Here is a 27,889-nt window from a genome sequence, read left to right on the forward strand (position 1 = left end):
ATTCCCACATGTAAGCAGTCTTAAATGTCTCTTCCGAATATTTCAAAATGTGGGTGTGTACTTTTTTTCTTGCTATTCCTTTAGCACATTCATTTGTTTTAGCATGAAAAATCTTAAATCTTAACATGTTCTTCTCGATCAGTCATCAGTTACAGTCAACGTCAGATTTTTCGGACACCCTAGGGACCTAGAAATGTCCGAAAAATCGAGCAATCCGAAAAAACGAATGCATGCCTTTAACTGCCCTTATCATAAGAAGCCAACAAACAAATACACCAAGGACAACATAGGAGAAATAACTTGTACTTACTAGTTGAAATAAAGAAATGACAAATTAATGGAAAATAAAGTGGATGAAGAAACAACTGGGTGCTGGTGGGATATGAACCCATGTCTTTGCATTACGCATGCATTGCTCTTACCACTCGAGCTACCGTGGCACCATTTTCTCATCTACTTTCTGGGGTATTTATGTTGTTACTACAACTAACCCTGGGAGTGTTAGCCAGCACCACCACTCACAAACCTTGGCGGTAGGTGTGGAACATCCTTTCTGCTGCAGGCGTCACGAGTATGTGATCTATTGGGATGACCGCAACGAAACCCACACATGCCACCTGAAGGCCTCAGTGTTACCGGATTTGAGACTTTTGTAATGTAATGAATGAGAAGAAAGGGAACTGAGGGGCCCGATTTTTATTAATCATATTGTTATGTGTAGCTGGAGCCCAATACTATATACAATTTATTTACAGGGAAGCTAACGGAAGGCCAAAATGGCGACACTATATCAAGCGGGCCCACGTCGTCTTCCTCCTCGGTGCAGCCTCACTGTGGCGGCTGTTCCGTAGCATCACCCCCGGAGGTAGAGGCACCGTGCCGGTGCTTAATCTACACATCCGCGGTGAAAGGTGTCTGGTATGGCTTTAGTCTCGCCACGTGAACGATGTCACTTGCAGCCGACGATGACGCTGACAGGTCGGCGGGGATGACTTCATACGTGACATCGGTCATTTGTTGCACCACACGGTATGGGCCGGTGTGGCGCGACAGCAGCTTTTCGGAAAGGCCCACACATCGAATGGGTGACCAGAGAAGCACCAGAGAACCCAGAGTAACGTGCACGTCGCGATGGTGGCAATCATAGAGGCGTCTCTGATGCTCCTGTGAGGCCTCGAGATGGGTGCGGGCGAGCTGGCGCGCGTGGTCGGCGTGTGCGTTCGCGTCGCGGGCGTATTCAGTGGTTGAACGTGTGGCCGAGGGCAACAAAGTGTCCAAGGGCAGTGCGGGTTCTCGGCCATATAGTAGATAGAATGGTGAATAGCTGGCGGTGTCGTGACGCGATGAATTGTACACAAACGTCACATACGGTAAGTGAAGATCCCAGTCGTGGTGGTCGGTCGCAACGTACTTTGAAAGCATGTCGGTGATGATCCGGTTGAGGCGCTCCGTGAGGCGGTTGGTCTGTGGGTGGTAGGACGTGCTGAACTTGTGCTTTGTCGAGCAGGAGTGGAGGATGTCCTCGACGACTGCAGACAGAAAGCTGCGGCCACGATCAGTGAGTAATTGGCGCGGAGCACCATGCACTAAAATGATGTCATAGAGAAGAAAGTCAGTAACGTCAGTAGCACAACTTGTCGGAAGGGCTCTGGTGATTGCGTACCGCGTAGCATAATCAATAGCGACGGCGACCCACTTAATTCCGGAGCCCGAGAGAGGAAACGGTCCAAGAAGGTCTAGACCAACACGGAAAAAATGTTCCAGTGGGATGTTGATCAGCTGGAGACATCCAGCTGGAGGTGTGGAGGGCTTCTTCCGGCGCTGACAGGACTCACAAGCGGCAACGTAGCGCCACACGGAGCGGGCGAGACCCGGCCAAAAGAATTGACGGAGTACACGGTCGTATGTGCGCAAGACGCCCAAGTGTCCAGCCAAGGGAGCGTCGTGAAGTTGTTGGAGGACAGTCAAACGCAGGTGTGATGGAATTACGAGCAGAAGGTCAAGGCCGTGTGGATCGAGATTGCGGCGGTATAATGTCCCCTCCTTAAGGAGAAACATCCGGAGAGAGGCGTCACCAGACGTTGACTCCAGATGGTCGATGAGGGCTAGTAATGAAGGATCGCGGCGTTGTTCATTGCCAATTTCAAGCAACTGGGACACAGAGAAAACACAAGCAATGGCATCCGCATCAGCCGCTTCGTCGACGGGGTAGCAGGACAAACAATCGGCATCCTGGTGCAAGCGTCCCGTCTTATATACCACGGAGAAGGTATATTCTTGCAGGCGTAACGCCCAGCGAGCGAGTCGTCCCGTGGGGTCCTTGAGTGAGGATAGCCAGCAGAGCGCATGGTGATCAGTGATGACACAGAAGGGGCGTCCGTACAAGCATAGACGAAACTTCGCAACAGCCCACACAAGAGCGAGGCACTCGCGCTCTGTGATTGAATAATTGCGTTCAGCGGGTGATAGAAGTCGGCTGGCATAGGCTATAACGCGGTCATGTCCACGCTGGCATTGTGCTAACACTGCTCCTATGCCGTGACCACAGGCATCAGTTCGAACTTCCGTTGAGGCAGACGGGTCAAAGTGGGCCACAATTGGAGGTGTGGTAAGGAGAGTAGTGAGCTGTGAAAAAGATGCGGCATGGTCAGGTCCCCAAGAAAATGGGGCGTCTTTCTTGAAGAGGTGGTAAGGGGACGTGCGATAGTCGCAAAATCCTTCACAAAGCGTCGGAAATAAGAGCCCAGCCCTACGAAACTACGAACGTCCTTGGTAGACTTCGGAACAGGAAAGTTCGTAACGGCGCGAATTTTGTCCAGATCAGGTCGCACGCCTCTGGCGTCCACGAGGTGTCCAAGGACGGTGATTTGGCGGCGAGCGAAGTGACATTTTGACGAGTTCCACTGGAGACCGGCTCGGCGAAACACGTCAAGAATCGCTGAAAGACGGTCTAGATGCGTGTCAAATGTGGGCGAATAAACGATGACGTCGTCCTGATAGCACAAACAGGTGGACCACTTGAACCCCTGAAGCAAAGAGTCCCTCATTCGTTCGAAGGTGGCGGGCGCGTTACAGAGACCGAAAGGCATCACCTTAAACTGATAAAGGCCGTCTGGGGTAATAAATGCAGTCTTCTCTCGGTCCATGTCGTCGACGGATATCTGCCAGTAGCCGGACCGTAAGTCGATAGAGGAAAAATAGGTGGCACCATACAAGCGGTCTAGAGCGTCATCAATACGTGGCAAAGGGTACACGTCCTTTTTTTGTGATTTTGTTCAGGTGGCGATAATCTACACAAAAACGCCACGTTCCATCCTTCTTTTTGACAAGTACGACGGGAGAAGCCCAGGGACTACAGGAAGGCTCGATAATGTCCGTTGCAAGCATCTTTTTCACTTCCTGTTGGATAACAGCTCGTTCGTACGCAGAAACACGATATGGACGTCGGTGAATGGGGTTCGCATCGCCAGTGTTTATGCGATGGGTCACGACGGACGTTTGACCTAAGGGTCGATTGTCAAAGTAAAAAATATCGCGATAGCCGTCAAGAACACGGCAAAGGACTTCAGCTTGAACAGGTGTAAGGTCAGAAGAAACCATCTTCTCAATGTCGACGTCAGTACCGTGCGATGACGTCACGGTATGGGCTGAGCTGTGACGATCTTCTACTGTGAATGGCTCGATCTAATTATCCTGCAAAGCGCTAATTATAGCCAATGAAACCCCCTGAGGCAGAACTTGCGCGGTTAGCGCGAAATTGACAAGGGGAAGGCAGGTGCGGTTGCCAGTAATTGTCAGCACAGTGTGCGGCACGGTAACACCATGTGTAAATATAACTGCTGGAATTGGTGCGACAACGTAATTACCGTCAGGTACAGCTGGCGAGGACAACAAGTCGATGTGTGTCACAGGTTGAGGCGGTAGGCGAAAAAAATCCATGCAGCTCAAACGGCTTGGAGGCGGGTCCACAGGGTCGGCAAGAAGAGGCAAGTCAAGGCGAAGTGAGCCGGCCGAACAGTTAATGAGGGCCGAATGATTGGCAAGGAAATCCAGACTGAGAATGAGTTCGTGAGGGCAATGCTCGATGACGGTGAAGAGAATGACGGTTTGTCTCTCAGCAATGGTGAGTCGAGCAGAGCACATGCCAACAGTAGCGACAGTTGCTCCGTCGGCGACTTGTACAAATCGGTCCGGGGCGGGCGTCAGAACTTTCTTGAGCCGACGGCGAAGAGCAGCACTCATAATGGACACATGCGCCCCAGTGTCAATCAACGCGCACACAGGAACATTGTCGACGAGAACGTCCAAAAGATTCTTGTTCGTGTGTAAGGTGAAGCGAGGATTTCATGCCAATGTCGTCTTTGCAGCTTCACCTCCAGAAGCTGCACTGTCTAGTTTTCCGGTCGGAGGTCCGGCGAGTAGGTCAGAGAAGGAGCACAGTGTGATGGGGGTGAACGAGGTTGACGACGGGAGGGGGAAGGCGAGCGGGAGTAGCGGGGTCGTGTCAAAGGTGTCGCAGGGTCAGATGATGGAGAGGGCATGGAAGGGGCGAAGGAAAAGGACGCGCTAGAGGAGCGAGGGTGGTAATCAGGAGAATAGCGCATCGGAGAAGTCTAGCGGCTGCGGCAGTGGCGAGCGACATGTCCAATGTGTCAGCAATTAAAGCAGATCGGCTTGTTGCCCACGGTTCGCCATTCGGAGGGGTTGCGCTGTCCGTAAGAGGAGTAAGAAGAGCGCGGTGGGGACGTGCGTAGAGAAGGAGGTTCCTAGCATATGGAACGAATGGATTGCAGGCCGACGTTGGACAACTCTTGACGGACGACGGCCTGGATCAAGGAGATTGTCACCGGAGAATGATCAGGTGACTGGAATGAAGGGGCTGCCGGTTCTGCTGCTTCGACCTCACGACGAATGATGCGGGTCAAGTTGTCACATTGCGACGGCTGGTGGAAGAGGTCTTCACGGGATGACGTAGCAGCTGTGTTGGGATGTCGTGTGATGTGCTGGGATACCCGGCGGCTTTTAGCATGCTCAAGACGGTGGCACTCCTTGAGGATCGCATCGATGCTGGTGACGTTCGTAAACACCACTACATTGAAACCTTCGTCAGCAATGCCTTTGAGGACGTGATTAACCTTATCGTCCTCAGACATGGTAGGGTCAGCCTTGGCACAAAGGGCCAAGACGTCGAGAATGTACGACATGTAGGACTCGGTCGACGTCTGTACACATGTGGCAAGGGCTTTCTTGGCATTGACTTGGCGACCGAATGGATTGCCAAAAAGGTTGTGAAGCTTCTCTTTGAAGAGATCCCAGCTCGAGATCTCCTCTTCGTGAGTCTGGAACCATGCAAGTGGAGCTCCGTCGAGGTAGAAAAGAACGTTTGCAAGCATAATAGTCGGATCCCACCTGTGACTGGTGCTGACACGTTCGTATAAGTGGAGCCAGTCGTCAACATCAGGACTGCCGACTCCGTTGAAAACACCAGGATCCCGAGGGGGTGAAACGGCGACGTAGGTCGGGGCTGCAGGCGGAGACGGTTGCGTAGATGAAGTGCCGCCAGCAGGAGCCGAAGTTGCACTGTCGCCGTTGCGAGCGCCGTGAAGCTCCATGACGGGTACGGGGAACGTCCGCCTCCACCAAATTTATGTTACATGTAGCTGGAGCCCAATACTACATACAATTTATTTACAGGGAAGCTAACGGAAGGCCAAAATGGCGATGCTATATCAAGCGGGCCCACGTCGTCTTCTTCCTCCTCAGTGCAGCCTCACTGTGGTGGCTGTTCCATAGCAATATTATAAAGGACGTTTAATACATGACGGCCTGATGATGGGTAGAGCACTTCACCGAGCAAAGTCTCTAAGCTTCAGCATATGCAGCCCGCGATACTGTCTGCGGTCCTACTGCCTACATCCAGGCATTCTTCTTCATTACAATGGCCCCATCAGAAAAAGGAGCCATTCTGGTGGCTTAGTCTGAAGATGAGGCTGCAGAATCATGATAGGGCTTGATCCGCTGGACGTGGACGACTTCGTAGTTATGACGACGCATGTCAGATGGCAGTGTGAGCGGCTCTGTGAGGTAGTTGGCGTAAGAAGTTAGCTGCAGAATGCGGTCAAGCCCATTGTATTTAGGCAGAAGTTTTGAAGTGAGTCCTGCTGTGTGGGTTGGTACAGACAGCCAAACGAGAGTTCGCGGTAAAAAAGTTGGAGTCTAGTTGCGAGCATCGTGTTTTGATTTTTGGCAATTCTGATTGTCCGAAGTGATGTGGCAGGCCAACTGACGACATTCTTCAGCTTGTCTTGCGGTGTCCAAGATTGGCAGTCATTCTGATGGGTCTGGGTGGTTGGGTAGAATGGCATCGATTGTATGAGAAGGATGACGGCCATAAAGAAGATAGAAGGGGGAGAAACCGGTAGTGGCTTGCGTTGCGGTATTGTAAGCATAGGTGACGAATGGAAGAACTAGGCCCCAATCAGAATGGTTGGATCCGATGTACATTGTGAGCTTGTCACTAAGGGTGTGATTAAAGCGTTCTGTGGCACCATTGGTTTGCGGGTGGTGGTGCATGTGTGATGAACAATAGCGCATTCAGCAAGCAATTTTTCAATGACTTTAGACAGGAAGGCGCAGCCTCGGTCGCTGAGGAGTTCACGAGGGCCTCCATGATGAACCACAAAACGGCACAGTATAGAAGTGGCGGTTTCCTGCACTGTCGCAGGTGGAAGGGCAGCAGTCTCTGCACAGCATGTTAAGTGGTCAATGGCAACTATAATCCACCAGTCGCCAGACATAGTCGAGGGAAGTGGATCATATCGATGGACACTTACACAATCAGATGGTTGAGATGGGCATGGCAGAGTTTGGAGTTCACCGACTGGGAGGTGCAGCAGAGATTTGCATTGCTGGCATTCATGGCAAGAGCGGACAAAGTCTGAAAGGTGTACATCCCCTGCCAGCAGTAGTGGTGCCGAAGTCGCTCACATGTCTTGAAAATGGCAGTGTGGCCACACTGGGGGTCCGAGTGGAAAGAGGCACAGATCTCTGATCTCAAGGCTCTTGGGATGACGAGCAACCATGTAGAGTAAAACCTCATTAAACCGTACCCGCTTAAACAGTAGTTTCGTTTTAAAAGTAGTAAAGTTAAATCCCAGACTCAGCGGCCATTGAGCATAATGTGTTTTGTATCCGCATAAAGCGTACCAGCTTATTGCGTACGCATTGGTTAAAACGTAGCGTTCCTACCTTTTGTCGCGCAAACACGGCGATGCGCCGTCTCCATCGGGCGGCCCGGCGGAACAACAAGCCTCAGAGGTCGGAACAACGGCCTCCAAGCGCCCTGCGTGTTTGCGCGTGAAGCCACATCAACATCATTTCGACGCCGTGCCAGAGATTTTTCTTACAATGTGGTGTGATAGATGCTCAAAAAATGAGCAAAAGTGAAAGGTGCATGACATATGCAAGAGTACTAAAGACAAAAGTTCACAGATGGTGAAATAACAAAAGAAAGCGCTAGAAAATGCGAAGGCCGTTTCATGTACCCACATAAAAAAACGAGATATTTATATAGCGTCCTCAAGACCGAAATGTAGACGAGCGCCTGATATATGCACTAAGATATTGCACAAAATTGGACGACGTGTATGACATAGTCATGACAACTATAAAAAGAGAAAACTCACTGGTAATGGCAAAAACAGTGACATGCAAGATACCTGAAAAATAGAATAAAATGCTAACATTGTTTGATTGAGAGCCATACCAAAAGAAAGCTTACTTATAAATCTGCACGAAAGTATATGAAAAGCGTGACATGTTCATTACTGCTGAACAAATTGAAAAAACATGGCAGAAACAAATAACATTGTACTAAAAACTGAAACACACATTATCACATTATTTTGCACTTGGCCACAACTTGAGTAACGGTGGCAAGGGGAACAGAAGGTAGTCGGCTTCTGCAGCAGCACATAGAAAACATTCGCAGAAAGGCTTCTTCCTCAATCAACGACCAAGTAAAACAAGCCAACACGACTTTTCTTTCGACCCGAAAGCAATGCTTAGCAATAAAATTACGTCACTTAAGGCACTAAGTCGTACCTCTTGGGCTCTCCTTTGTATAATAAACATGAACTACAAAAATCTGCATGTAGGACACTCGCAATGCTCATGCTTTCCAGAAGAAAAAAAAAGCATATCATGCCTACACATGAAGGTTGTTCGCGCGGTTTTCCCATTGGGGGTTACTGAGATAGTACACAAACACTAACAGTAATTTTTCAGCTGTTAGTACGTTTGTAGAACGTGACACACAGGAAAAGCACTGAGGGCGGTATGGAAAGCTGGGCAAGTTACTGAAGTTGCAGAATGAGACTTGGCACAGAAAAACACAAGTCACAGACCAGGTGACAATGAGGAGGAACATCTGTTTGTCGGCTTTCTCTACCGGGAAGAGGCAAGTGTAGCATAATCAAGGCGCAACGACGTTTGGAGCCTCATGGAACAGGGCTATGTTCGTGTACATGCGTCTTCTGATGTCCTTCGGTCTGAGCGCTTACCTGTTGTCTTTAGGCACCCGGAACAACCTTGCAGGACTTGTTTTTGAGGTATTTGTGCACCACTGCACGATGCACGAGCGGTACGAGTCGTGAAGCGGGTGAAACATCGCGGAGCACAAGCACACAGCTACCGAGGACCACAGAACTGACGAAACTAGCCACGCCGGTCAACGCACAGCAGCGCACGCTTCGCGGTAACAGCAGATAACGAAACATGAAACGTCATGCAGCGGGCCGAGCTGGCTCCGGGCCGGTGGGGCCGCGCGGTGTGCGCGCGGAGACAGTCGAAGGTGAGGGAGTTGCGAGGGTAGTAACGAGGAAGGGGGATTGGAGAGGAGTTGGGCAGGGGAAAGGGCTCGGCCACCTGGATCGGCGCGCGTGCGCGCGACGATCTTCGAGGCCATGCAAGGCAAACGGATTTTTGCATTCGCCCATTACAGAGATGGCGCCAATTACCTCTGCCACCGAAACCGGGAAGTTTCCCCCCACTGTTATGGCGTCGTGCAAGCGAGGGCTCGCGTCGTTCCGAAGCTTGGATAAAAAAGATGCCGGGTGCTCAGCATAGAAGAATTAGACATCGTCTGTGCTATCGAACGTGACACGAAGAAGTTGGCGTTGGCACGCAACAGGGATCTGCTGTTGACTACAGTGTGTGGCATTTGGAATGCAAAGAAGTTGCTCGGCAGCGCTACTGCGACCGCGAAGACATGTCGGCTACGAGGTTCGACTTTTCGCCATCGTTGCCGCAGTGTCGACTGCGACATTGATGAGGACGACACGGAAAGCGACAGCACGGGCGATTCAGGCCCAACAGTGGCATAAGCTGCGCGTTATGTCGGCCTCGTGAATGAAATCGTCGCAACGATAACAGGAGCGTGATAGCGTAACTCTATTCCAAATGAAAAGTATTCCAAACTCTGGCACCAGGCAATGAAAAAGGCGCCCTCGGGACTTCTGAAGCACTACTGCGCACGTGCACGGAGAATACGTAACGCCAACGAGGAATCTGCCATGCGAGTGTTTGCCGAGAAGAGGGGGCTGGCTGAAAAGCTGGCACGCAGCTTCAGTAAGTTTGAGGCCGCTGTTGTCGTCGTGCTAGGCTCCCGCGGCATCAAATGAAAATAACATTTTTGTCGCGCGAATTGAATAAATACTGCATGTATTTTTCCCCTTTCATTGCACTCTCTCCGAGTTCCGTTTTCGACAGGTAAGTGGGCGATCTCATGCTATTTCGGTTAAACAGTACTACCGTTTAGCACATACTTTTTCCGAGCTCTGGCCAACTATGGTTTAACGAGGTTTCACTGTACGTCCCTCTGGTGCATAGTTGCATTGGTACAGGAGCTGATCACGAATCGCAAAATGAGGAACTTGGCGCCGAAGTGTTCAAGAGGCGGGAACTGTTGAGGTATCCGAGAGAAGGTCGAAAAGGGATGCAATCCAGGGGTCATTGTGTTGTTTGGCAGCAAAAGCAACAAAGTCAAGAGATGACAACGTGTGCTCACAGGGGGACTCGTGAGTGGCCTCTAGCAAGAGTGGTGAGTGGAAAAGAGCATCGGTGTCGGAATGCCTCTGCCTGGAACAGTACACCACACATATGTCATACTGCTGGATTCGCAGGGCCCGGCGAGCGAGGCGGCCAGATGGGTCTTTTAAATTCAAAAGCTAACATAGCACTTAAGGCAGAGAGCTGGGCTAGTTGGTGGTTATTCGTATAAGGGGACATCGCACTAGCGCATAAAAAAGGCCATGGACAGGAACGTGAAAAAGGTGTCTTTTTTACGCTCTAGTGCGATGTCCCCTTATACGAACATAGCACATGGTGGCTGGTCACTACGTCAAAACAGCGGCCATATAAATAAGGGCAAAACTTGCCAAGCGCCCAGACGATGGCCAAGCACTCCTTTTCTGTGACGCTGCAATTGCCTTCTGCCTTGGTCAGTGTGCGGCTTGCATAAGCTAGACGTATTCTGCCTGACCAGGACGACGCTGTGCTAGAACAGCACCTAGGCCTACACTACTTGCGTCGTTGTATACTTCAGTAGGAGCTTGAGGGTCAAAATGACAAAGAATAGGTGGCATCGTGAGAAGACAGTGCAAGGTGATGAACGCATGGCCGTAGTCAGGGGACCGCAATGAGAGGCCTTCAGCGCCATGAAGCAGTTGCGTGAGGGGTGATAGCATTGATGCAAAATTTCAAACGAAGCGTGGGAAATAAGAGCACAAGCTGATGAACGTGTGAAGTTCATTCATTGTAGTGGGCTTAGGAAATGGAAAGATGGCCTGCAATTTCTATGGATCCGGAAGAATGCCATCCTTGGGGGACACAACATGGCCGAGGGTCGTCAACTTGCGTGCGGCAAAGCGACAGCTCTTGAGATTAACCTGCAGGCCAGCGTTGGTCAAGGAACTAAGCACATGCTGGCGCAGGTGTGTTGCAAAATCAAGGGCAAACACCACAATGTTGTTGCGGTAACCTAGACATATCCTCCATTTAAGACCATGCAAAACATTATCCATTATCCTTTCGTATGTAGCAGGCGCGTTGCAAAGTCCGAAAGGCATGATGGTGAACTCATATAGACCATCTGGGGTAACAAAAGCAGTTTTTGGGTGATTGGCCTCCGCCATTGGGACTTGCCAGTAGCCTGACCGCAAGTCCAATGAAGAGAACTCTGCACCTTGTAAGCAGTCCAGAGCATCATCAATGCGCGGCAATGGGTAAACATCTTTCAGCGTGATCTTGTTTAAGCACTGAAAATCTACACAGAAGTGTATGGAACCATTTTTCTTTGGGACATGTACCACAGGAGAAGCCCACGGGCCCTGTGAAGGTTTAATCGCGCCTCGACTGAGCATGTCGTCGACCTGGTCAGCAATGACTTAGTGTTCCGCAGCGGATACACGAAACAAACATTGGCACAGCGGTGAGTGGGGGCCAGTGCCGATGTGGTGCTCGACTGTTGATGTGCGGCCTAAGAATGCTTGTGTGACGTCGGAAGAAGTTTGGAAGTGCTGCAGAATAGTAAGAAGCTGGGATCGCTGCGAGGGTGACAGATCCTCGGCGATGAATGGGCTGAAGACATCCGTGGATGTGGGGATCAGGAGCAGAGAGGGCACTCAGGTCAAGGATGGCAGTAGAAGATGGTGATGGTCAAAGAGAGGACGATCAGTCAGAGTATGAGCTAGCGGTGGGTTGACGGAGTGCAGTGTGCATTGGACTCGAGCGGATAACGAGGTGCTCGGGGATCGTTGTCCATTGTTTGCACCCGGTGGCAGAACCTTGCGATGTGTCCGGGATACCTACATGGAAAGCATATAGGCTGATTGTCGTGTGTGCACCACAGGTTGGCAACAGGAGGGAGAAGGGCGGTGCACGGGCTGCTGAAAGGATCGTATCGGCTCTTGGTGTGGCCTGGCAGCTACCGCAGCATAAGTTAGCGGAGCGGCCGCAAGCGGCTGCTGGGGAGCAAGCAGTAGTGCGTCAGCGACTACCCCTAGAAAGGCATTGCACATAGCGGATGACAAAGGACTAGCAGGCACTTGGGTGAAGGGTACCAGGAAGAGCTGTTGTGCGACTTCTTCGCTGACAAAGGCCTTGATTTGCATTATCAGCGATAGGCTGGGGATCGACGCATCGATTGTAGGAGGAGGCCTTGTCAAAGTTCGCTGTTTGCGTTGCTCATCGTAGCTCTGACAGAGGGCGATAATGTCAGCAACAGTATTTGGTTTCTTGGCCAGTAGCATTTGGAAGGCATCCTCATCAATTCTTTTCATGATGGGCTTAATTCAGTCCGCTTCCGACATGGTGGCATTGACGCGTTTACATAGATCGACAACGTCCTCTATGTAATTGGGGAATGTTTCACCCTTGTCCAGTGCGCGTGTGAGCCAATGCTGCTCAGCTCAGAGTTTGTGGATGGCGGGACGGTTAAATACCTTTGTAAAAGGCGCCTTGAACATATACTACATTTGGAAATCCGCCTCATGGTTCTTGAACCAGAGATTGGCCACACCTGCGAGATAGAAAACGATGTTGGTTAGCTTAGTTGAGTCATCCCATTTGTTATAAGTGCTCACCCGCTTGTAGGACACAATCCAGTCTTCAATGTTGTTGTTGTCCATCCCGCTGAAGATGGTAGGATCCCGCTAGTGAATAGAGCCAGTGCAAGGAACAGGTGGTGACGGGAGCATCTGCTGGTCGGCATCTGGCATGGCGGAAGGTAGCATCCGAATGTGGAGTTCCAGGATGGTAGAGTTGAAAGGGACCCAGCACCTCCACGAAATATAAAGGAGGTTTATTAAACGGCGGGGCTGATAACGGGTAGAGCGCTTCACTGAGCACAGTCTCTAAGCTCGAGCATCTGCGGCACGCGATGCTGCTGGCAATCCTGCTGCCTATGTCCAGGCGTTCTCCTTCATTATAATATAATCAATGGCTCAGATCGTCGCAGCCACATATGGAATAGCTTTAAATGCCTGCCAGTACACTAATTAGGCATCTTGGTGCTTGTACTGTGCTAGGAGAAGGCGGGTGCGTATGTGTATAGCCTGTGACAGTGGCTCCTTTGCGCTCTTGGTATGTTTCACCGCAATACATTGATATTGCTTATGCTTGACCGCCGTTTAACACAGCTGTATTGCGGCGAAGCTGACACTCTGGAGCCAGTATTATGTAATGTTCTTAGGTTTTCATAGTGCTTTCCGCACTTTGACACCATCGCCGAGGATAACGAAGGTGGAGTTGATGCCATTGCTGACGGCGGTGAATCCTTTAAATGAAAAATATGGCACCGAACAGCTGGAAACTTGATCGCGAACGGGGAAGCAGGTAGATCTAACATAAACGGCAAATTGACTACTACAGCTGCCAGCAGATTGGCGTGCGAGAGTGCTAGTTCAAGGCTGCGAGGTAATCAAAATGGTAGCGGTGGTGGCAGTGGTGGCTTTCATTAATGCCGTTTTGGGGTCACTGCAAAAAGTCTGAAAAATGGGATGGCGAAGTGTTTCCGCATCTGAACTTTCAGACATCCTTATATGTTGGCTCTATGACAGGGCAGTGCCATGAAGACGTCCGAATTATTATGCATGTCCAAAAAATCAGTCATTGACTGTATTGAATGAATTCGACTTGCAAAATGAAGCCTTGACAGAGTGAATGGATCTGGGATAGTTGAGGGAGGAGGGAAGATATTTAATGAAAATGTATGAGAAGCAGCTAGATTATGAAACTAATTATTTGCATTATAGTGGAGGTTTCAAGTGTAGTGCATGGCACATTCACAATCTGATGTAGGCAACTTGTGCATGGTTGTCTGTATGCATACATGCACTAAATTAATTTTGATTAGTTTAGTTGCTTTGATTAAAAGATTAAGAATTTTAAGAATCTTCTACAGACTATAGGGTTTCTGCAGAGCACTTCAAATTGACTCTTAATGTTCACAAAAGTATCTTGCTATGAAAGCAGAGCATTTATATAAAACCGTAAACATTGTTTTAAAGTTTTAGGCATTTTTGTGATGGGAGTGCTACAAGAGTTCGTAAGATAGTACTAGTAAGAATTCTTTTTTCTTATCACATCTGTTTCCCACTGAGTTCATATCTTCAGTTGTTCTAGGAAACTGTATTTTTGAAAATATTTGTTGTATGGTAATGTGGGCCTATTCTTCGATGAATTATTTCTGCATGAAACTGCATAATGAGGGAGGCGCAGGTAAGTGTATTGTTAAACAAATTGTATCGTGCTAAATTGAATTACAGAAGTTTAAGGTGCACTAGGGTGACTGACCAAGATGTTAAAGGAACATTCGACTTGTTGTTTTAGAGCACTCCAACGTTAAAGACAGCTTAATAATCTTACCTATACATGAAGTTTTAAAGCTGTATTACTAAATACGCTGTTTAAAGTGCATTGCAAGGTAAGTGGGTGTAGTGCTGATAATTTGGCTTTATTATTGTCATTGAAACGCACTTATTCGCGCTAAAGCTTAATTACATTACATGACCTTCGTAGCACTTCCTGAAAGACGAGCAGTCGAATGTGCCATAACATCATTATTTCTGCCAACACATTTGAATTAGGTGGGATCATAAAGGTAATGTTCTCTTACCTGCATGTACGGGAAGTTTATTCTTATGGGTGAAGCTTCAAGTAAGGTTCGATGGCAGTAGTGCTGACATCCTGTGCCTTTGAACCAATAGCAGCTCTTGTTTACTAAGTACAAATTATTGAACTGAAATTTCTTATATGCTTAATGTGCTTTGTTTCTATGCAGCCTTTTGTCCATACCATATTGGACAATTTGCCATCATGGGTTTCCGACTAAAGAGCTATGTAAGTTTTCTCTGGATGCATGACTATGTGTCTTCGTGGGAGCATGTTTTATATATGCTTCCCTGTGTATGGTTAGTTGGGTATTGCTTTTTCCAGGCACAAAATGCCATCTAAATGCCATCTACATGCTTTACTATTTCCTCACTGTGCATAGATATTTAGTGTATCTTTTAATTAATTGTTTTGTTATGAATTTCTTGTCATCTGAATAATGTGACGTATCAAAGGGTTGCATATTAAATGCTTTACCTAATGAAACATGTATGCAACAAGCCACTGAAGAAAATTCTTGAATTTTCTTCTACAAAATTACTACAATTGAAGCAGACTATCTCGGTAAATGCTCCCACCTTATGACATGCAACTGAGTGTTTTTGCCTCCATATACGTGCACAAATGCTACCCTCTGAAAAATTTGCATAATGGACAATACCCTGCACACTTTACCAAGTGTGAAACTGCAATGAAGTTAACACACCTGGATTTCAACTACACATTGCCACATCAGCAAGAGTTCGATCCCCAGTAGTGTTGGAAGGCAAAGTTTTCGTTTTTCATCATATGGCGAAGGTGAAGCTTAGGATGGCTATGTAGCCTGTTAATGATGTGATCAGAACAGATGAAGGCTTAAGGGAGAGGACGTGCATGCGGACTGATGGACAAGCCCAGTTCCGAGTTTTTAGCTGCTAAATGTCGCTGTGTTAAGAACATTTTCTAATACTCTATTCATTGGAGTGCTGACCTATACTTTTCTTTGAAAAGTTCTGTACGAAAATTGGGAGCTGGCTTAGATTTGAGGTTGCAATTTGGTCGAACCTGATAGACGCTGCTGACCACAGAAAGGTTGATGCCATTAGGTGGGGAAAGGCGTTGCTGTTTTTAGTAGGACACGAACTTGAATGCCAAGGGAATGTATGTAGTGACGAAGATTATACAGGCGAAGGAGGAAGAGGCTGCACACATCCCAGGCGTTGCTCAGAACAAGTTCTGGCACCTTTCTACTTTGACATGCCTTCGACGTGTCTACTTGGCTTATTCTGTTAGTGAACTGGATCTTGGTGGCATGGAATAAAATTCTAACTGATATGATACTGCAGGCATTTCGAAAGTGCAGCATCTAGACAATGTTGTATGTTTCTTTGCAACTGAATTACTTTTTAGTTCAGCTTACATTTGAGAAAATTCTTAAAAATCTTTGGACATTCTGAGTTCTGGGGTCTGCCTAGAATTGAGGTTGGCCTAGATTTGAACAAATACGATATGTGAGACACACAAACATTGGCCTTACTTGTGGCTATGACTTCTGTCAGTAGGAGCTTACTAGAAACATTATTGAATGCTTGAGGAGCCATGAAGTTAATGATTGTGATATTTGTGTTATGCAGAGAAGCAGTTGCTCCACAGTGGTGTGGTATAGGCGTACTCTACAAAATTGCTTTGTGTTCTCTTCATAGAAGAGATTGAGTTTCCCTTTGTTATGCATTATTTTCAGGCTTATGATACAAAGTTTACTAGTGCATAAAAAATGGGCAGCCTTTCTAAAAGTTGAGCACATGCTGGATAAACTATGCACTGAAGTTTGGCCAACTAGTCTCTATAGGCCAGCTGAGAGCTTTCCAGGTACCATGCCTGGTATATGTAAGGGAGAGTAACTGTTGACACATGGAGGTGTTACATCAATTCAGTGAGAAAAAAAAAAAAAAGAAAGGGGCAGTGGGACAAAATCAATAATTAAATTATGGGGTTTTACGTGCCAAAACCACTTTCTGATTATGAGGCACGCCGTAGTGGAGGACTCCGGAAATTTTGACCACCTGGGATTCTTTAACGTGCCCCTAAATCTGAGTACATCGGTGTTTTCGCATTTCGCCCCCATCGAAATGCGGCCACCGTGGCCGGGATTCGATCCCGTGACCTCGTGCTCAGCAGCTGAACACCATAGCCACTGAGCAACCACGGCGGGTCAAAATCAATAATGAGTGACGCCAAGAGCAACACAGTTGTTGCATAGGAAAGAATTTTATTTAGTATGATACCTTCCCCATAATATTGTACCATTTATGTTGTCAAGATACTTTTAATTAAGGAGACTGAGCAGAATAAAGGATGAGAGTGGAATATGTGTACTATAACAAAAGCTAATAGCGGTGCTCATCACAGGGCATGTGCATGCTCACATTTAGGTTTCCGTTAAGTTTTTCAGAGCTCATTATTCAGTGTTCCCATACATAGACACAGGTTTCATGGCTACTCTTCTGTTCACATGCAGGCGGAGCATGGCTAGCAGTACACACAAACCTCGTTATATTTAAATTCGATGTAAGGAAATAATGGATCTAATGAAGTAAATGAAATTCCTCTTGAAATTCCTATAGAGATCCATGTATTTAAAACTTTGTTTTAATGAGGTGAAATCGTCCTGCCAATGAATATAACGAAATAGATTCGTCTCTGAAACCAAAAAATACCCGATCGTTACACGCTGAGTACATTGCTTTATACAGGGTTCAATGTGAATTCTCCGCACGCGCATTTAAGAAATCCTGCATCCACACGTCGAATACGCTGTCGAGCAACACTGGTCTTTCTCAACGCCGCACTACTGTAGCTGTGCGTAGCTGTGGACCTGCTCAAATACAGCGGCTCGCCATCACACTTCTCCAGTGACCTCTTCACCTTGCGCGTGCCCGGCTTGGGGTGCCTCGATTACACGCTTGAGGTGTCGCTGACATCGAGGCACCCTAGCCTGGCTGTGCGAGCTGTGCCGCCACCATGCTTTGCGGCTGCATGCGGTGGTGCAAAAGATGAAAAAATAAGTGCATTCATTTCTACAGCCTGGTGCGCTGCGCAGGCAGGCATAGTTTGACGTGGCCTCCAAGATCTCCTTGGCACAATCTTGTGAGTTGTGTGTAAGCCCGTGCAAGTCGTGGCAGTGCAAAAAATTAGTGCATCCACTTCTCTCTCGCCCTACGGCAGGCCGTACAGGCAGCCGTAGCTGGGCCTTGCCTTCGAGATCTCCCCGTAACAATCTCGGGGGGGTCACAGCTAGGTTGTGCATTACCTTATCCCTCAGTCTACAGCGGGCTGCCCGGGCTGGCAGGTGAGCGTGGCATCTCAGATTGCATTGGCAATGGTGCAATCTCTGAGGCCACGAGCTGGCAGAGCCCCGCCGGCATGGGGAAGTTCGCTCGGTTCCACGATCACACAGCGGAGCACTTTGCTGTGTGCCATGTACGTTCTGCACGACCGCGACGAGCCAAGTGGAAAGCGAGTGTGAAAAACAATCACATTGATTTAGAAGGCAGCTATCTAAAGGCTACCTTAGTAGCTTGCAAGAATACCTTAGTAACTTGCAATTCGCTGATGATATGGCCTTGCTTAGTAACTCAGGGGACCAATTGCAAGGCATGCTCACTGACCTGGACAGGCAAAGCAGAAGGGTGGGTCTAAAAATTAATCTGCAGAAAACTAAAGTAATTCTGCGGAAACCCGCAAGGTGGAGAGAAGTAATGAATAAAGGGAAATCAGACATCCACCCGTTCGTAGCAATTGCTACAAAGGAAACCCGTTCGTAGCAATTGCTACGAACGGGTGGATGTCTGATTTCCCTTTATTCATTACTTCTCTCCACCTTGCGGGTTTCCGCAGAACTACTACGTCAAACTCTTGCCTTTGCCTCGTGTTGTCGACAAATTCGACTTCGCCCTGCCATCTGGTAGCCGCCTGGTTAGCTCAGATGGTAGAGCGGCTGCCCCGGAAAGGCGGTGGTCCCGGGTTCGAGTCCCGGACCAGGACGAATTTTTCTTCAACTATGAGGCCTTTCTTTCGAGGAACCCATATGGGTTTCCTTTGTAGCAATTGCTACGAACGGGTGGATGTCTGATTTCCCTTTATTCAAAACTAAAGTAATGTTTAACTGTCTCGGAAGAGAACAGCAGTTTACGATAGGTAGCGAAGCACTGGAAGTGGTAAGGGAATACATATACTTCGGACAGGTAGTGACCGCGAATCAGGATCATGAGACTGAAATAATCAGAAGAATAAGAATGGGCTGGGGTGCGTTTGGCTGACATTCTCAGATCATGAACAGCAGGTTGCCATTATCCCTCAAGAGAAAAGTGTATAACAGCTGTGTATTACCAGTACTCACGTACGGGGCAGAAACCTGGAGGCTTATGAAAAGGGTTCTACTTAAATTGAGGACAACGCAACGAGCTTTGAAAATAAGAATTGTGGGTGTAACGTTAATAGATAAGAAAAGAGCAGATTGGGTGAGGGAACAAACCCGAGTTAATCGCATCTTAGTCTTAGTAAAAGAAATGGGGGGGGGGGGGGGGCATGGGCAGGGCATGTAATGAGGAGGGAAGATAATCGATGGTCATTAAGGGTTACGGACTGGATTCCAAGAGAAGGGAAGCGTAGCAGTGGGTGGCAGAAAGTTAGGTGGGTGGATGAGATTAAGAAGTTTGCAGGGACAACATGGCCACAATTAGCACATGACTGGGGTAGTTGGAGAAGTATGGGAGAGGCCTTTGCCCTGCAGTGGGCGTAGCCAGGCTGATGATGATGATGATGGTCTAAAGGCTGCCGCGTCAGGTGCTAAGAAGTTGCGTACGTGTTATAACATGCTGAAGATTCTTCTGTTGTTTTATTCAGATTTTATCCCATGCATGGCCGTGCTGCAGTTCCGCCTGCTGCAAAGCAATTTTCTTATTTTCATGTTTACAATTGTGCACCCTTTTGGGCATATATTGTAGTAAATGGCAATAATGGATATAACCCCCTTCAACTTTGTTATAATGAGGTATGAGTGTATTTGCACTAATAAGCAAGATGCATGCTGAAAGTCATATTCTGAAAGTAACAGTTACTGCCTTCTGCTGAAGCTTTCTTTTTTCAAACCACCTGTCAAAAGAAAATATGTGAGCGCTATACTGAAAGTACACAGTCGAAGGTATTGATTACAGTGCTTTTCCAGAAGTGTTGTATTCAATCTTTTTCCTAGCAATTGAAAAACCGTTGATAATTAGGGATTGCTTTCCTAGAGAGTAGCCAGGAAAAAGTGAACTTGCTGTTTCTAACTGCATTTATGCAATGGGATGTAACTGTGCTTAGAATTAGCTGTTTTTAATTTTAATAACAGTTGTTATGTAACAAGTCAAATGTGATTAATATTAAAGCTACATATTTCATAGTGTATATGTGAAAGTATAAATATTTTAAAGAATTTTATGGGAACTTTAAAAGCATTGCATGGGGGGGGGGTCAGTGAAACTGTTGTATGTGGTCACATTTGATATGTGGAACTGCCACACTCCTGTGGAACATGCTTTCTCTTAACCTTGCTTTAACCTTTGCCTTATCAATGTCAACATGTGTCCACTGGCTATGGCAGTGTAGTAGCTGTGACAATATAATAGGTATGGTAGCTGAATGTAGCAAAAAGATGCAACAAAAAAACGTGTGGTATTGCACAAAGAAGGTAAAAAAGAGAGGTGGCATGTATAGCACATCAACAGTGATGGTTGTAGTAGCCTAGTTCTTTAACAGCAGAGGTGTTTAAGCTTTTTAGTTCTGCCGTGGAGTATTAACAGAAAACTCAGCCGAGCTGTGCGCCGCCTCGCATTGCTGAGCAACCACTTGTGAGAGCACTGAGCCACGTAACCTCTTGCACCCCATGTGCATAGGGGGAAGTCATGACATCACAGGCGAGTAAAAGCTTGGAACAGCCGGCGTGGCGACACACCTCTCGCCTCCTCTACTCCTTGTGTATGTGCTGTTGCCATGGGAAGACCGAAGAAAGTCCGGACGCCCAAAGAAGAAGCGGCTTACTAGGAAGAGCGCCATACTGCCAAGTGAGAATTGATGCGTCGCCGCCGCGCTGATACGGAACACTGTGCCGAAGCTGCGGCTGAGAAGAGCTGACGCTGAGTCGAGGATTCCAAGTTTCAGTCCAGGGAACACGAAAGTTGGCGCCTGAATGCTCGACGTCGCCGAGCGACTGCCCGAAAACGTCCAGCGTCAAGCCCACTGCGACAACAACTTAGCAAAACCTAACTGAGTCGATGATCCCGAGTTTTAGTCCAGGGAACACGAAAGTCGGCGCCTGAATGCTCGACGTCGCCGAGCGACTGCTCGAAAACTTCCAGCATCAAGCCCACCGAGACAACAACTTAGCAAAACCTAACGTAACCTCGCAAAACCTACAAACAACTTCGGCAAGCCACTTAAACACTATGTGATCACAAGCTCCGCTGTTGACTCCAGTCTTGCACCACTAGTGCAAGCTGCACACGTTTTTTTAGAAAAGTTGGTTTAAAGGGGCACTGAAGAGAAACAACAAATCAGCTTAGACTGATGAAAGTATTCCTTCAGAACAATATTTTGGTAAATCTTGTGGTAACAAATTGATTATTAGAAAAAAGAGAAGGTCAAAGTTCAGTTTTTAAAATTTTTGTGCCGAAATCCAAATGCTGGTATAACTGTGTGATACTGCGGATTGCAGAGCACATTTTCAAGTTTAGCCTCTTGTGGTTTAGTAAAGGTTCTTGAAGCTTGCCAAGTTTAGTCTATGCATAGAGTTTCTAAATAAATACCTAGAGGGAAATGTGGCGCTAGTGTCTACGGGGGTTCTCATGAGCGTTGCCTCAACCTACATGGGAATGATGGGAAGTACAGGCTTCGGATTGACTTCGATCTTTAGACTAGTGGCGTTTGCTTGCGGCGCAGTAAACAAAGCTATACTCAAATATTATCGCGTAAAATCTAATTTTATTTCTGCAGTATGTTACTTAATGTACAATACGCTACATAAACTTCGTATGACTTTGAGATGGAAGCATGGGTTACTATGGTTTGACACCAGGACACACCAGGGTATGCATTCTTGTGCACTTCTGTTCCTGATTTAACCCCAGAGAATAATTATTAATTTATTTTTGAAACAGCAATAACAACCGTACATGTACTTATATAAAAATACTCAACAAGTATTTATGGAAATAAAAATGTAGTATTGTGAGAAAGTGTTGTGCCCTTGAGCGGAATGCTACAAGTGTCATCTGCTACGACGCCTGCTCGCTGCAAACGCGAGACTTTTCTCGCAGACGACAGGCACTTGTGAACTCTCTCGCTCTTTCGAAGGGCTGCGTCGGCTGTCATGATTGCTGAACGTATTCAAGTACTTTTAAGCACATCTGCTGCAGTGCTAGCTATGATGCTATAGTGGCCTCCTACGAATATGCTTCATCATATTTTATATTGACTTACCGCTTCCGAAGCATTACGGCGTGGCTTTGCACGTACCCATTTTGCGACACTAGACTACAGCCAGGAAGCAGCAGCCTTTCCTACCACAAATAAGTTTGTGTTATCAAAGACCTAAAACACGCATTTCAATGAGCACATAAACGAGCAATGCATAATGAAGCATTCAATAAAATTTGATTGTCAAGCCACTAGAAGTACAACTGTATATGTCTTGTATCAATAGTGCCTTCTTTTTCCTATTCTGAAGTTTCATAAAGCACATAACGCTACAGTGCCAACCTAACCCACTTAACAAACCAAGTACAAAGGCAGAGAGCTTTGCGTTGCACTGTCCTACTGCAGGTTATAGCAATTGCGCTTGGAGCGAAACCAAAACTGCCAAAAAAATACTTGTAGACTAGTTCGCTAGTCAATAGAATGCCAATCCAAAGCCTGTACTTCCCATCATTCCCATGATGGTTGAACGATCGCAGCGCCAGATTTGCCTCTAGGTATACTAATATGAAACTCTGAGTCTATGGCTCCTGTAAAATACAATGTATTTTGTTTTTGCATCTTTTCTGCCTTACCAAGCCTCCTCTCATGGTTAAGACAGCTTTTCTTGGCATTGTATAAGAGTAATTTACTGATACAGCTCAAAATATTTTTCTCTCTGGTGTTCCTTTAACGACTCATGATTGGAGGCATGATGTGCTCAGCTCTGAGCATTGATTGCAAATCTGAAGAGGTTTGAATCGGAGTTTGATATAGCAAGGCTGGCGCACACTGGAGCCAACGAAGGAATGCTCTTTATTCCAGATCGTGTGCGCTTATATAGCTTTTGCTGAGACGCTGGCGGCGTTTCCGAGACACTAGCGGCGATTCTGAGACGCTGTTGGTATGATGACACTACACTCCCCCTCCCCCTCTTCTTTAATTATAACCTCAACACTCTGGCTGCCGATGCCCTCTTTTGCTTCTCCGGAGAGGGATGGGCCTGGGTGATTCTGCGTTGTCCACGCCTGGTTGGTCGAGGTCGGGGGATTGGGATGGAGTCGCTTCAGGTGTATGGCAAGCAGGGCCCTTTCTTCTGCTGTTGTTGGCTCCTGCTGTCTGTCTTCGACAGATGGTCAGAAGATCTGAAGTTAAGTTGTTATGAAATTTTTTAAACTCCGTGAAATGAACCGGATCTTTCGTTTTTATGAAACGAGTAAACAGCCAGTTTTTCTGTTTATACGTCTGTATAATACCGGAGTAATCCACTCTTTTCTTATCCTCCTGTGCTTTTTTATAGGCACAAGTGGGAAAGCACTGTTACAGTGGTGAAGCACTTTCTCTAAAAAAATGTTATATGCCTTACACGGGTTGCTTTCACTATATATATCATCCCAGACTACGTCAGCCATCAGTGAATGGAACTGCGCAATGTTATTTTCATTGATTATTCGTCGGAGGAATTTAGTTCTATCCATTTTTTTTCGCCAAGGAAAAGAAGGCAAAAAAAGGGAGGTGATCACTTAAGCTCGTCAAAATGACACCGAATGTTATTTTATTTAAAGGTAAATTAGTAAAGCACAAGTCTATGAGCGTTTCAGAGTGTTGACCGATTCGTGTCGGCTTATCTACAATATTTTCACAACCATATGATAACATCAACTCGAGGAGGTCACCTGGCCAGCATTGTTTCTTAATAAATCAATATTCATGTCACCAAATATAATAACATGTCGTTTACTGAGGGTAGCATATTCAAGAAAGGACTCAACGTAAGTAAGAAAGGTGCTAACTAATTCGTTAGGAGGTCGGTACGTGAGAAGTATGATTGGTCACACCAACTATCTCAAAATCATCACACACTACGGTGAATTCCGGAAGAACCCCATAATCAAGGTCTTGCTTTATATACAAAGATACACCGCTGCCACGTCTTTCTTTCCTAAATACAGAGACGTTGTCATAACCTGTTAACTGTGTAACATCGCCATTTGATGTGTACCATGTTTCTGTAAATCCAGTTATGTCGACAGTTTATGAGCTCGAGATCAGCCTCAATTTCATCAATCTTATTTCTGATGCTTTGTGCATTTAAATGATACAAAGAGAAATATTTGCAATAGCTATTTTCATTTATGAACGTGTTAAGGGAGTCGTAAGTATAGTACATCGTGAAGGTTAACAATAACAGCAGCAATAAAAAAAAAACCAACTTAAGCAATTAGCTCAAGGTCTTGTTCAGAGGCAATCCTTATTGCCCTTGCGCCAGGTTCTTTCCTTACGATGACCTTTCCATCGGAGCACCACGAAAATTGGTAGCCTTGTTTGCGTGCTCTTGATTTGGCAAGCCATAAAAGCTTTCTGTTCAGTGCCGTCAGATTATCGAAAAAGGAAATGTCTTTATCACGCTTCTTCACAACTTCACGCTTTGCAAGCCAATTTACTTTCACAGATTGGCGGGAAAACCTTATCAGAATGATCGGAACTTTGTTCACAGGTGCTGGCAGGCGATGCAAACTGTCCACATCACGCTCATTCAGCAGGGGAAGCTCGAGTTTCTGAGCAAGATTATTCAGTTTTGTGAGAAGGTTTTCTTTTTCGGTGAAAGGTATACCGTGAATTTCCATGTTTTGATGCCTACTGTATTGCTGCAATTCATTAGCCTTGCAACTCCATTTTTGTCTTGGTGCGCCTCTAACACTTCTAGCATTAACCTTCTCTTTGCAAGGGTGCATGCCCGAGTTTTCAATAATGTGGCCTAAATACTTCACAGAGGGTTGGAAAAACTTACATTTGTCTTGCTTTACTCTTAAGTCCGTGGAGCTGAAACCTTGTGAGCACAGCCTCAACCCGATTCTGGCATTCCTCGATAGATGCTCCGGCTATGAGGACGTCATCCAGGTAGCACACAACTCCTTCCAGTCCCTTCAGCATCTCGTCCATAACAGACTGAAAAATAGCCGGGGCACTTGAAATACCGTACAGCATGCACAGACACTTGAACAAGCCAAGATGGGTGTTCATAGTAAGCAACTTCTGCGAATCCGCATGCACTGGCAGCTGCTGATATGCCGTGGTTAAATCAAGCACTGTAAAGACTTTTCCACCAATCAGCACTGCAAAAATATCCTCTACGAGTGGTAATGGGTAGTGTTCAGTTTTTATGAAAGGGTTTAACGTGACTTTATAGTCTCCGCATGATCTCACCTTGTGCTCAGGCTTTGGGACGGCTACAAGTGGTGTGGCCCAGTCACTCTGCATGACTGGCTGCAAGATCCCTCTGTCCTTATGTGCAAGCAATTCCTGTTCACTTACATTTTTCAATGCATAGGGAACAGGACGAGCTTTGCAGAAGACTGAACGAGCCTCTTCTTTCAAAACTATTTTCGCTTCATAGCCCTTTATCAAACCAACTTGCGGGCTAAAAACGTCCGGGCACTTCTGCAGCAGGAGTTTTACTTTTTGCTCTGCTTCCATGTTGAAAACATGATTCCAGTTTAATTTGAGCTGCACAAGCCACTCGCACCCTAGTAGGCATGGTTAGTTCCAGGAACGACAATCACTGGCAAAGTTTTCTATTGAGCTTCATACTCGGCACTTACATGTGTCTGTTCTGTCGTCTCGAGCGGCGTGCCTCCGTAACTTTTCAGTTCGAGAAGGCACTTTGTCAGACCTGGCTTCCGAGGCAGTTGAGTGTAGATCTGCTTGTTGTTAATAGATACGGCTGCAGCAGTATCTATATGTATGCTCACAGGTTGACCCGCGATTTTCACTTCTACCAGGTAGGGTCTCTGAATTTGCTTGTTTAAATCAACTTGAAAAAGGTGCAAGTGATCCGGCTTGATCTGTACCTCGAGTGCATTAACAGCTTTGCCATTTTTCTTCATGAAAACCTTTGCTAAATGGCCTACTTTCTTGCACCAGTGACATCGTGCCTTACGATATTTGCAATCACTTGCATCGTGCTTGTCTCCACATCTGCAGCAATTTCTGCCAAGACAGAAACCTTGTGGTGTGCTTACCCTAGGTGTTTGTTGTGGACGACCTTTCTTACTTGATGGCTTCGTCCATTTGCAGATTTCCATTAGACGGTCAGAAGCTCTTCGACTCTTTTTCGGCGAGTTCTGCTTCTTTCGCCAAGTCGCAAGCTGTTTCGAAGTTGAGCTCTTTTCTCTTGAGCAACGTTGCTTCAATGGCTGGGTTTCAGAGCCCCACAAGAAAGCCGTCACGTAGCGCATCGTCCAGAAAAGTCCTGAACGTGCACTTGGCAGCCATGTGTCTTAGTTCAGTGGAAAACGCCGAGACAGACTCCATATCGAGCTGGTGCCAGTGATTGAACTTGAACCTCTCAACTATTACTTGGCTACCAGGCGCGTAGTGCTCCTTCAAGACGTTAACCATGTCCTCGAACGACTTGTCCTCCGCTGTAGCATGCAACAGCAGGTCCTTGAGGGTCTTGTATGGGCGTTTTCAGAGGGCAGTGATGAAAGTGGATTTCTTCCAAGTTGCCGTGTTCAATTTGCATGACTTTTCAGTAATGGTCGAAACGCTCTACATACGAGTTGAAGTCTTCGTCATCGCCTTCGACGTAGGAATCGAATTCCCAAAATTTCGACATGTTCAGTCGCTCTACCCGCCTCGCTTCGCTCGGTGCCAATGGTAGCCAGACAGGCGCTGCTCACAGACGCGATCCCATCCTTGTTGCCAGGTGATATAGCAAGGCCGACGCACACTGGAGCCAATGAAGGAATGCTCTTTATTCCAGAGCGTGTGCGCTTATATAGCTTTTGCTGAGATGCTGGCAGCGTTTCCGAGACGCTAGCGGTGCTTCTGAGACGCTGTTGGTGCGATGACACTACAGAGTTCACATTGAATGTTGTCAAAGGGACACTAAATGCAAATACTAAGTCGGCGTGGTATGTTTAAATACCATTCCAGAAACTTCACAACGCTTGTTTTGTGCCAAGAAGAGACTTAGTTTACGAGAAAATCGCATCCGAAGGGTCCGAATACCTTTTTCAAAATTCATATCTCCCGCCACCCAACTGGGGGAGTGGTGACGTTGCATACGCCATCACCACCCTTTGCTTCCTTTGGTGAGTAAAATGACACTCGACAGACGGCGGCACCGAGCCAAGACAGTGCGGTGGCTTCGCCGCTGCAGCTGCTTTTTGATTAAGTGGCATATAAACCATTCGGGCATCTCGCGACATCCCATAGAAGTTGAATTCTCGGCTACTTGCAGTTTGTGCAAGTTTAGCGAGCAAGCAAAACCAGCGCAGCACTACGCGATAATGAAGCTGCTGAAACGCGAAAGCGTGGGTAGCACAGAGTCGAGCGAAAACGAAACCTTTCGACCACCTGCATCGTTGTCAAGGGTAATTTCAATGAGTTCTATTTTCTAAAAATGAGATAGCATTGGACAAGTAGCATTTTATTTCATCTTATAATACAATACAAGGATATTTTTTGCAACGAGGGGGTTGAGTACTAGTGACAGAATTTAACTGAGGAGTGCTTTCGTCATCAGGCAAGTACTTGAATGTCCTGGGGAAGTCTCTAATTATGTCCAGCATTTGCCTCAATTTCTCGATTAATAAGGCTCTGTTCGTAATAACATTGATGCCTTAGCGATTCTTGAGCACTAATCTATTACTTTCACTTAACTTAATCATACTTCATGACCACCTCTGATTACAGTAACTCAAGTTTCAAGTGTAGTGATGATTAGTTATATTCAAAATATGCC

The 27,889-nt window shown here is 46.9% G+C and overlaps 1 protein-coding gene across 2 annotated transcripts in view; it reads left to right on the top strand.

Moving 5' to 3' along the window:
• The window catches only part of LOC142559026 (E3 ubiquitin-protein ligase MARCHF6), a 168,791-nt gene that overhangs the window by 80,485 nt on the left and 60,417 nt on the right, over window positions 1-27,889 (top strand). For both annotated transcript variants that reach the window (XM_075670815.1, XM_075670816.1), the window contains exon 11: window positions 14,840-14,898. In XM_075670815.1, the coding sequence (XP_075526930.1) occupies window positions 14,840-14,898 (59 nt within the window). The remainder of the gene's footprint in view (window positions 1-14,839; window positions 14,899-27,889) is intronic.

The sequence above is a fragment of the Dermacentor variabilis genome, chromosome 1 (assembly GCF_050947875.1).
Source record: "Dermacentor variabilis isolate Ectoservices chromosome 1, ASM5094787v1, whole genome shotgun sequence".
NCBI classification, from domain to species: Eukaryota; Metazoa; Arthropoda; class Arachnida; order Ixodida; family Ixodidae; genus Dermacentor; species Dermacentor variabilis.